At 37.6% G+C, this 11,675-nt stretch overlaps 1 protein-coding gene across 1 annotated transcript; it reads right to left on the bottom strand.

Annotated features, from left to right (window-relative positions):
* Positions 1–7,318: 7,318 nt before the first annotated feature.
* LOC133824565 (uncharacterized) lies at positions 7,319–10,530 on the bottom strand. Its single transcript, XM_062257484.1, has 6 exons — positions 10,418–10,530; positions 9,514–10,046; positions 8,877–9,430; positions 8,618–8,800; positions 8,338–8,539; positions 7,319–8,220 (listed from the first exon to the last, which is right to left on the bottom strand). Exons 2-6 carry the CDS (start codon positions 10,031–10,033, stop codon positions 7,523–7,525), a joined length of 2,157 nt encoding a protein of 718 aa, XP_062113468.1. The 5' UTR covers positions 10,034–10,046; positions 10,418–10,530; the 3' UTR covers positions 7,319–7,522.
* Positions 10,531–11,675: the final 1,145 nt, after the last annotated feature.

Below are 11,675 nucleotides of genomic sequence, written 5' to 3'. Positions count from 1 at the left end.
CGTTCTCTCTCAAAACAGTCCGTTTTACCGTTTGAGCCTTTTTGAGGAAATCTTGAGTTCTAGGAGTCGGAATCAAGCGAGGGTCGAGGCATAGCGATCCTAGGAAAGATTAAAAGCTTCTTAACCGAAGGATTTGACGGAAAACAGCCCAATCAAAGGTAATCTAAGTTTGAAGTTTTAAGTTTTTACAGTTTTAAAGCTTAGAATTGGACTTTGTTGATTGTTGAGTTTTTGGTCAGTTTGAGCTTTGGGTTTTGAGGGTTTTGGAGTATTGGGAAGCTTGGGAACTTTGATTTGATGATTGGGGAATGTTTGGGTATGTTTTTGGAGGATTTGGAGTGTTTAAAACACGTTTGGGAATGGCCCAGGGTTGGGGGTCGCGGCCCTGTTCTTGTGCGCCGCGGCCCTAGTTCGAAGAAGCAGGTGTCAGGAGTTTGTCTTCGCTGGGCGCCGCGGCCCTTGATAGAGGGGGCTGCGGCCCTTGCCTCAGAGAACCCTGGGGGCCGCGGCCCAAGGTGCTAGGGCCGCAGCCCTTGCCCTGTTTTCGCCCCGTTTGCTCGTTTTGACCCCGGGAACTTAGTTATGGGCCTCAGGAGTGTCCCTACTACTTGGATTAGTTTGGATTGATCTCTTGGGGGCTAGATATTGGTGTGGAACCTTTGATTATCATATTATTAATGGTGTTCCATATATGGTTATGATTAGGTGACCGCTAAGGACTTAAAGGTTGATCGTTCTCAAGGATCGTTCTTATATTGGTACTAGCTCGAATCTGAGGTAAGAAAACTGCACCCTGTGTATATGTGACATGCATGGCTATTATGGATGCATGTTGATTGATTATTGAGCATGACATGCATGGCTATTATGATGCATGTTGATTGGCTGTTGAGTATGACATGCATGGCTATGATTGATGCATGTTGGATGTTGGATGTGAATATTGTTAACGTAATGAATGCTTGGCAGTTTTGCCCTTTGCATATGAATATTATTGAGGCATGCTGGTTGGTTAAGTGTGATGCGTGTGATGCATGAGAAACATGTGATGAGGGCATGCCGTGAATGATGTATATGAGATTGGTCAGAGCTTGAGTCTCTGAGTTTGTGCATGATTATAATTATGCCAACAATTGTTAAGTAAGCATGCTGAATGCCCTATTCTTGGTTAATTGGCATATGATACACATTGATAGCATTGCTTACCTGTGCATGGTACTGACTTATTAGTCAGGTTTGACAAGGGTGCTAGTATCAACTGTGAAGCTGTGGCTTATTAGTCAGGTTCGGCAGTGGTACTAGGCACTGGTCACGTTGAGCTGACTTATTAGTCAGGACGGCCTTAGCGTGTATCACGCAAGCTAACAAAGATTAGATCTAATCGACCACTAGCATTGAATGACTCAAGGAGCATTGTGACAGTCAAAATCCCGTGATCCGTAAGGGGAAAGACCGGGTAAACTGTGCAATCCCACACCGCCTGGGGAAGGTCAAGTGTAATGATTCTAAGACTGTGTAGGTATGGGACTACACAGTTGAAGAGGGCTTAAATGGATTGATGGGTACTACCTATATCAGGAAGGTGCATCTTCTTTTCGGTAGCACATCATTTGAGAACTCCATGGTTAAGCGTGCTTGGCCTGGAGTAATCTAGGGATGGGTGACCTCCTGGGAATTTTTCCCAGGAAGTGTGCGAGTGAGGACAAAGCACGCTGGAAAGACTTGTCTTGGTTTGTAGGGTCAGTCGTCATTCCAGAAAGCAGCCATAGTGATGTGGGGCGTCACAGAGACTTCTTTAAGAACACTCCCAACTGCTTCGCACACGTAGTCGTGATCTTGGCAAGGGACATATCGCCCTTCTGTGTTCTGACCCGCATAGCACCAAGATCGGTTCAATCCATGAAACAGAGCCGAGTCATGATTTGCATGCAGTAAGGGTTCATTACCCCTCTGATGCTAATGGCGTTTTCCTTGGACTCATGAAGGATTCCTTTATCTGTTAGCAGGTTTTGTCTCTCAGGACTCATGCTGACCTGAGGCCATGCGAAATCTGGAACATAAATAAAATGGCAATGCATAGGACCAGGTCAATGGACAGTCATTTAAACGCAATATGCTTGCGTGAAGGAAGAGAAAGAACAAAGTAAAGAAAGAACATACCTTTTATAAAAACCCTGGCTAGGGGAAAAATTTCTTGAGGCAGAAACTCAGGGTACCACGCACCTCCAATTGCAAAGAAGTAATTGTCCCAATTCCTATGGGAGTTGTCAAAATCAGTGAAGATTGTTCGATCTTTTTTGGGGAAAGGTAGAAGGTTTTCCAGAGCTTGCCTTATATCGCTTTGTTCGTCGATTTAGTGAAGCAGGCATAAATGTCATCCGACTGAATGTCAACATTCCTAAGAGCTTCGATCATCTGAGCTCGAACTATGGACTGAATGGCATTTAGGAGAAATTGAGAAATGTGAGCTCTAGAATTTGAAATTATCTGTAATAGCAAAGCAGGAAGAGGAAATCAGAGCCATTCTATGTGCCTTAGACTCATGACGATCTCGTTGGGCTTCACCACATCCTTGAATCGCCATTGCTTTAGCTCAAAGTTCGTGAGCATTCGGACTATGACGTTGTTTGGGATGTCAAACGACTTGCGTAGGAGATCGTATATCCTTCGCGATCCACAGGCTCGGGAGATGAACGTGAAGACATGATTAAGAGAGTTGGGAGATTGGCTGTGGAAATGGAGGGACGATCGATTTAAGGGTTTTTTCTCTCTAAATTCTTCTCTGAAAAGCTAAAACGAGGTTTGAAAAGTTTGAAATGCAGTTATTTGAACTGAACCAACAAAATGGGAAACGAAATGCCTTAATCAAGTGCAATACTCGGTAATGGTGTTGGCATTAAATTCTGAATGATGCATGTCAGGGGTCTGTAATCGTGCGCCTGCAACCTACCTCGATTAACGGGAAGTGATGGCTTTGGGCAAAAATTTTGGCGTTGAAGAGTTGGCCCAAGGTTCGATTGGATAGGCGTGCTTCGTCCGATTGAAGCTTGGGTCGGGGGGCATCTGTTGGGCCCAAAATGTTCTGCCCGAAAACCCTTTCCATTTTAGGTAAATTAAAACAGGTCGTTTCAGCTCTGTAGAGGCTCCGAGGTCAAAAGTCGTGGCTTAGAGGCGATCTGTGCCTCTGACTTCTGTACATTTAAGTGATCCAAGTGAATTTTTGGAGGGAAATTCAGTTATTCTTCCCACCAATTAGGGAGTCAACTTAACCAACTAACCATCTCACATTTTTGTTCTATAAATACTGAGCTCTTATTCAGATAAAGGGATCGAAAAACTGACTTAGGCATCGGAGTGTCTTTCTTGTAGGTACTCTCGACGGGTCAACAATTGACAAAGTTATCTTCATCATCGAAGAAGGACCGGAGAATTGGAACTCATCAACAAATACCTGCAAATATAGAAAGGCAAAGTTGTTGCATCAACACCATGGTAAGACAAATGCAAAAGCATCTGACTGATTGGCGCCACACGATAAAGAAACACTAGGTAGAGGTTGGATGAGAGGTGGACAATGAGAGAGCGAAGTCAAAACCTTTAAGGTCGATTACTTCTTCTGATTGGGCAATTCTATGCGATTTTTAGGCTTCTGATTCTCAGCAGGTATGCCTTAGTTTTTACATTAATGTTTAATTATAAAATTACAATCTAAATTAACGAGTACTATTTTCTATTTGAAGTGTATATTGAAGAGAAATAAAGAGCTCGAGCAAAAATGACCATACCAGGAGGACACGGTTCCAAATCCATCGTTGCTCATGTTTATGATCACGTAAATTATAATAACATATATCTTTACATTTACAAAAATATTATAAAAGTAACAATGTTTAAATAATTTGCTTTTTTAGATGGACCCATCTACTGGCCAGCTTCCGAGCATGATCGACACATTCGAGCACCTCCACAAGAAAAAGGATAAGTGGATTAGTAATGTAGCGACGACAAAACATGTAAGTTGCCTAACCTTAACTAATTTATGAACATTTAACTTTAAAAAAGTTTAGTAAATAATTAATAAATATTAATTATTAATTTGTTGGTGTCAATTAGTAATTATTTATTAATTATTAATTAAATTTTTTAACAATTAAATATTTATAATCTATGTTGCCAATATTTTTATGATTAATGATTGTGGATTAAGATAAAAAAAAAAAGAATGTAACTAATGTTGTTCTCGTATCAGGAAGCTTGTGGGCTAAGTTAGTTTGTTCATGAAAATCCATATCTAAATCACAAACATGCAAATATAGTTGATGTATATGTTTAGAGACGTAAATTCCCCATTAATGGAATTAACTGCTCTTACTGTATATATCAACAATATCTTCATGATTATGATTTAGATATGGATTTTCATGACCAAATTAACTTTATCCCATTTGCTCCCTGATACAGGAACAAAATTAATTACGTTCATTTTCAATCACTGGTCTGCAGTCATTAATGATAGGATGTTGGCAGATATATAATAAAGTTATATTTTATATGTTATATTAAAAATTTATAAGTTAGGTTTTCAAATAATGTTATATTGGAATTCGATATATGTGCTTTTTATTGTGCAGACTGAGATGACCGAGTGTCGAGCATCACAGAGTACGACCCCTATATCATCTGCTGCTTCTTGTGTCGGCGATAATGTCGGCGGTCAGTTCTTGCCTGATATGGATATTGTCACGGATGTCCTTGGACCCCGCTCGCATTATAAGAAAGGGTTTGGGGGTGTCCTAGGTTGAAGGCAATTGGCGCAAAGAGGGTAGCATCTTCGTCAACTTCTCAAATGTCCAGACAATTGCCACCTGAAGTGAACACCATTTTGCAGCAAACTCAGGACATTATGCTAGAAAATTAGAACCTAAAGAAATATACGACTAAACTTGAGAGTCGTCAACGACGTCAAGATGTACTCCTCAGTGCTTTGTTGAAGCAGGTTGGTGTATTGGCTCCTGGTTTACTGTCGACTTACCAGAACAGGAGCTGGACGAGGAAGATGATGCTCACGGGGGCGGGGATGATGAGGAGGGCAGTACACATTTGTAGAACTTTTTTATTTATTTATTTAAAGTTTAATTTATTAGAGATTTAATTTACTAAACTACTTTTATATTTTCATGTTTGGTGGAGACAATAAACATTAATGGTTATAATTTTTTTATTTATTTATAAAATTTTTATTTTAATTTTATTTCTAATTAAATAATATTACTAAAAAATTAAATAATTATTAATATATTAAAATCAAAATTTATTAATTAATATTAATATATTGAAAATAAAATTAGTAACATTATCAAAAAAGTTATTTAAAAAATACTTTTACCGATGCAAAATTACGTCGGCAAAAGTCTCAACCTTTACCGGCGCAAAAATGCGCCACTACAGATATCCACTTTTGCTGGCACAAAAACGTGCCACTAAAAGATGCATCTTTTGTCGGCGCAATTTTGCACCACTAAAAGAATAATCTTTCCCGGTGCAACCTTATGCCGCTAACTAGGGGTGCACACGGGTCGGATTTTCGGGTTTCGGGCTCATCGGGTTCGGGTTTTGCGGGTTTCGGGTTAAGAAAAATGGTACCGAAACCGATCCGAAATGTTCGGGGTTTTTCAGGTTCGGGTTCACTCGGGTTCGGGTTCGGCTGTAATTTCGGGTTTTCTGGGCCATTTGTGATTTTGGGCCGAAAATCACAGATTTGCAAAAATGCCATTTTTTTACACTTTTTTTTTCAAAAATACCATTTTTTTCAAATATACCATTTTTTTTTCAGATTTCAGGTTTGATTTTGGGTTGGGCTGAGCCTATTGGGTTTTGGGCCGAAAAACTAAAATTTGCAAAAATACCATTTTTTTACACTTTTTTTTCAAAAATACCATTTTTTTTTCGAAAATACCATTTTTTTTTTCGGATTTCGGGTTTGAACCCGAACCCGAGGCTAACAAATTTTCAAAGCCGAACCCGACCCGACTTTTGTCGGGTTCGGGTTGGATTTCACCCGATTTTGACGGGTTTTCCCAAAAAACGGGTTTTCGGGCTGCGGGTCGGGCGGGTTTGCGGGTTTTTCGGGTCAAATGTTCACCCCTACCGCTAACAGTGTTTTCCACAATCCCGCGACAAAATTTTTCGTCAGCGCATTTTTTCATCGCACAAAGATACAATTGCCAGCGCAGTACGTTTTGCGTCGGCAAAAGTCACATTATCGACGGGGGTTTGTCGTCACTTTTTTCCGACGCAAAAGCGCATCGGGAAAGGCCATAAGGCTTTTGCTGGCGCAAAATTGCGCCGACAAAAGTGACGTTTTTTGTAGTGTCAGGTCCGACTACCCGGTTTAGGATGTCGGTTTTTTTTTGTGGGTAACGGGAACTAGAGATCTAGTGGACGGTGTGATGTGCACTTGTAGCTATGCTCTTATGATTATTTGTGGTTCCTCTCTAAATTGGTTTACACATTATGATATATGTTTTGTTTTCATAGCTAACCATGCAAGGGTTTTATTTAACTTTTTGAGTCCTATGATATTAGTTGCTTTCCTACTGTGCTTTATAAGCTCACCACCTTTAGCTCTCTCATTCCAGGAACCTAGTGATGCGATTGTGAATAAGGTGAATTATTGATGAAGTAAATATGTGTTTATTGCCATAGTCCTATCTTTTGAATATGTGTTTAATTTGGAACATAATGGTCTGTATATCAAAATTAGCTATGTAATAGTTAGAAATAAGGAATGGTGGATGCTAAGTATTATTTTAGGTCATGACTTATTAAATTTAACTATTTGGTTATTACATAACAGTGGGGATATTATTGTTCTATGTATAATGATAAATGATCCTGCTTTTATCACTAATATATTTATATATAATTATATGAGTTATTCCATTGTTTGTACTATCTAGTATAAACTAAATGATCATTTATAAATACTATTTTCCAACAAGGGTCAATGTTTGACATTTGACCACCAAAATTATGGATATTACAAATCTGCCACAACCTAGAACTCGGGTAGTGACAAAGCTATTATATGCTAACTAGTGGTACCCTTACCACAAGAGAAGTACGATATAATATGCTATCTAGGGTTGTACATATTTTACAATTCTATTGGTTATTAATTTTAAATTATTTTGCCACGACATTTTACTATTGCAAAATGGTTCCTCTAGATTTCAAACTTTGACAAGTAAATATGAAAATAGAGATGCATACTAATGAATTTTAAATAAGTAGAATATACATATTGCACAAATAAGAGTAAGAACTAAAAAAAAAACTTCATATTTAGAATAAACATCCACACATTTATTTTTGATGCATGGTATATATACCAAGCTTCAAAACAAGCAGTGCACACATTGAAACTTAAATATTGATAATATGACACGCATAACTTATTATTAGAAAATGATAAAATAACACACACACACACACATGCATGCACGAATACAGAAGCAATTAATCAACAACATCTTTTTGGAATGCAAAGGTGTCCGGTCATGTGCCAACTTTCACCTCCATCAGGATATGCATAAGGGCACGCTGGCGTGTGGTCTTCCTTTAAAAGCAGATTCCATGATGCTTTTGGATCCTGAGTTGAGAACATTGTCCAACTAGCAGTGGAGTTCTCATACCGACTATGTGTAACACGGGTGAATTTCTTGACGTTCTTGTTTTTTTTAATGTCATCTGGGTCAATATCCACAGTGAATATATCTCCATAAGGCCTGACAGAGTGCACGAAAAGAGGCAAAGAGATAGGATCAACAGACACTCCAGCAAGGTCTGCAATCACAACAATGCTCTTTCCATCGGGACTGAAGAATGGATGGTTCACATGTCCAGCAAGATCATCTCCACTTCCCAACACTCTTATAACAACCGAAGGGTCAGTTGCCTTCACTAGAAACACAGCAAAGAATCCTGGGTCGAGACCATTATCATTCTCTGGTGCATCTTCTGGTTTGTCTCGTGTTGAAGAAAAAACTATCCAATCTCCCCTTGGAGACCATTGGCAATGCGTGTCAACCCAAGGCCCATTTGTTAGCCTCGTGATTGTGCCTTCTCCGAACTCACCAGATTCTGCGTCCTCCATTATGTATAGATTCTTGTGCTTTTTATCTTCTGCATCTCTATTGGATCGAAATACTAATTTTGTCCCTAATACAATTTTCAGCCCATAATTAATAAATATATATAGAGTAGGTGTTTTCTCATTCAAAGTGATTGTTTTACTAATGGATAAACGTACATAAAATATAAAAGAACTTATATTACCATCTGGATTAGTGGATGGGAAGGCATTATTACTAATTCTTGTGAGTAGTTTTCGATGTCGTTTCTCACTTGATACCTCTGGGATTGCACAAATGTTTAGCTTTTGGCTAAAGTTGAAAGATGGCCCCGTGCATATATATAACACATCTTTGTTTGGATCTTGGTTCCAAACTGGTCCGAAGATGTTATCGGGGCCTTTTGTCTACATGAACAATAAAACTTATTATAAATATTAAACAAAATAAAGAATACTTGCATGCATGCATTTTAACGTACGTACCTCGTAAACATTACGCAATCCTTTACTATCGGCTACCCACAAAGTCTTAAACTCATTGTCAACGAATGCAAGTTTTGAGCCGTCTTGGGAAAATGTTGGAAACACTCCCGAAATCCGAAACAATCCTACTTCTGGATGTGGAGATTCAAGCTTGTGGAATTGTCTTTCGATATCATCTCCACTCTGTTACACTCAATTAAAAAAAAAATCACACAAATATATTTATATATAACAGAATAATGTTGGCCGGGTCAAATACCTTTAAAATGTCACTCTTGCAACGATGGTAACCAATACGCTTCCCACTGTCTATAACAAAGGGGTTATAGTGGTCAGCCTTTGGTCTAGTGTTCACAGTAATTTGTATGGGTTGTTGTGCTCCCGTTGAATCGAAAACCTCAATGTGGCGATACTGTGCTTCTACACGAACATCATTAAATGATTTAGACTTTTGGCGAATAGTGGCGACAACCACAGTGGTAGCGTTGATGGCTGCTGGAGTTATGGCATCCATTCCATCTGGGGTGACACGAGGGAATTCCGATGTCGGAGTAGAATTGTTTATGTCAGCTCTAAACACACCCCAATACTCTCCAACCTTACGATGGAAAAATATCACATTGTCACTTCCCCAAGTCGGCCACCCACCATTATGTATAACATACTTACGACCAAAAGGCTTCTCTACGTTCATCACAAAAATATCAGTCTGTAGATCTTCAATCTCGCCATCCCAGCCGCCTTTTCTTTGGAATGATGCCACTGCTATCATCTTTCCAGATGGTGACACTGATGGACTTAGGTCAGCTTCCCCTGATGCACACAATATCAGAACGCACAAGTAAGAACTTCAAGATCATCACATAATAATTGAAAACTAGGGAATGAAGAGCAACCTTTTGGGGTGAGTCTTTCAGTTTTGGCTGTGATAAGATTAGTTTTGTACACAGCAGTCCATGGTTGACGACGAACGCCAATATCATCCTTAGTGGTAATATAAACAAGATAATCACCAGCCACGCAGCCACTGTCCTCCATTCGAATGCCGTTGAATGTCCCAAATATATCAGCAACACTAAAAACTTTGACTTTGGGTTGGTTTATTTCATTGAAGCGAAGAGCTATGTGAAGTGTTTCGAGGTTATCACGTTCAGAGACGAAAACCATGGCTGAGAGCCGGCCTGAGTCTACATCGGCCTCAGTAATGCCTTCAGAAGCCAACTTGGGACGAGTGAGAATTTTTTTGAGAGCATCTGGTGGAATGACTTGTGCGTTGTAATTATAAGAAACTCCATCAGTCATGTGAAGCTCTTCTTTCCTCGATTTTACAGAAAGTGGGGATGAGTATATGTCCAGTGGTAGTGGTGGTCGATATGTTGCGAAGAAGGCGATGCTACCTCTCTTCTCATCTCCCATCTCTGCTAGATCTCTATATTTATATATATATATATATGGAAAATAAAAGTTGAGATCGATGAATGCATGTAAAATTGTTTCATAGTATACGTACAAATAAATTATAATAACATTTTTACTTTTCATCATATAAATAAATTGCGTAGATATATTATAACTAAAATTACAGATGGCATATGAAACAATTAAGAATAACTTTGTATATATACTTAGCTATACAATTGGTAGAAGCATGCATATATATGTCTAATCACTACAAGAAAAAAAGGTTCTTAAGCATGCATATCTCTAATTTTGTTATTAATATATATACCAATTAAACATAATGATAATAATAATAATAACAATAACAATAACTGAATATGAATGGACACTACTACGTACCTTAAGTGAATGTGTGGTGAGGGATCTGAAAATGTAGATTGGTTGGGTTTTTTTTTGGATCGATATACTTCTAAAATTCACAACTCTCTTCCTCTTCTTATATAGCCACTCAATAATAACACCAAGAACAAGCTATGTTTGTTTAACTGATTAATGAAACTCAACCACCACCCTTGGTTAAGTTGAACTATAGTTTAGTCAACCCTAATTACAGTTCAATAGATAACTCAGGTTAACTAATCATTTCTTATAATTTCGTTTTTTTTTCCTCATTGAACATCATGCTAATCAAATATAGGCCCTATAATTAAGCTCTTTTGTATTGCACCCTATGATTAAGTCTTAATTTTTTTTTTAAAACAAAGATAAATATTATTTATTCAATTAGCTACCTTATATATGCATATATAAGCATTTGTATTGATTTAAAATTTAATTTTAGTCTAAATTGTGATCATGTGAATGGTAATTATTTATATTGTACATACTAATGTGTCATATTTTCAATATTGAATCATATTATTTTTTATAACAAAAGATATTTATTTTTTGTGAAAACAAATACTCTTATACCCAACCCAAGATGAAAGGATTAAAAAAAAGTATTGCAAACATATATAGTGATTAACCAGGGTGAGTTTTTTTTTATATATATAAAGAAATATTTGAAAAAATAAAAAAGAAAAAGTATAAAGGAAAAAGAAAAAGAAAAAGAAAAAGAAAAAGGATAAGGATAAGGATAAGGATAAAAAAAAAGAAAAAAAAAAGAGAAAATATGAAATGTAAAATAAAAAAGAAATAAAACAAAAAAAAGGAAAAGGAAAAAAAAATAAAAGGGGATTAATTAAGAAGGTTAGAGAAGAGTGGAGATTGACAATCCTTTATATTTTTTGGTAAATTAGGAAGTAGAAAATGTGTTTCTCGATCCATTTTATTGGTAAGTTCCTGCTCAAGAGGAATGTAAATCGAATAGGAAGAAATATGTAGTCACCTCATACCAAAGGGTCACTACATCCATCACAACTAGAATAATTATGAGGTTATCGACTTCATAGACTTCTACAATCGAACTAGCCTAATCACATAGTTAATTTTCACACTAAACTAGTCATCGAGATATAATGATAATGAGGTGATCATGAATCTCCTCAACTCATAGACATAGAATAATTATGAGGTTATCGACTCCATAGACATAGTCAACTAGAACATTTGGCTCAAATGGAGTGTCAGCTCAACTTACCTTCCAAACATGTGC

This window comes from Humulus lupulus, chromosome 3 (assembly GCF_963169125.1).
Source record: "Humulus lupulus chromosome 3, drHumLupu1.1, whole genome shotgun sequence".
In the NCBI taxonomy this organism is placed as follows: domain Eukaryota; kingdom Viridiplantae; phylum Streptophyta; class Magnoliopsida; order Rosales; family Cannabaceae; genus Humulus; species Humulus lupulus.
This window is presented reverse-complemented; position numbering and strand designations above follow the sequence as displayed.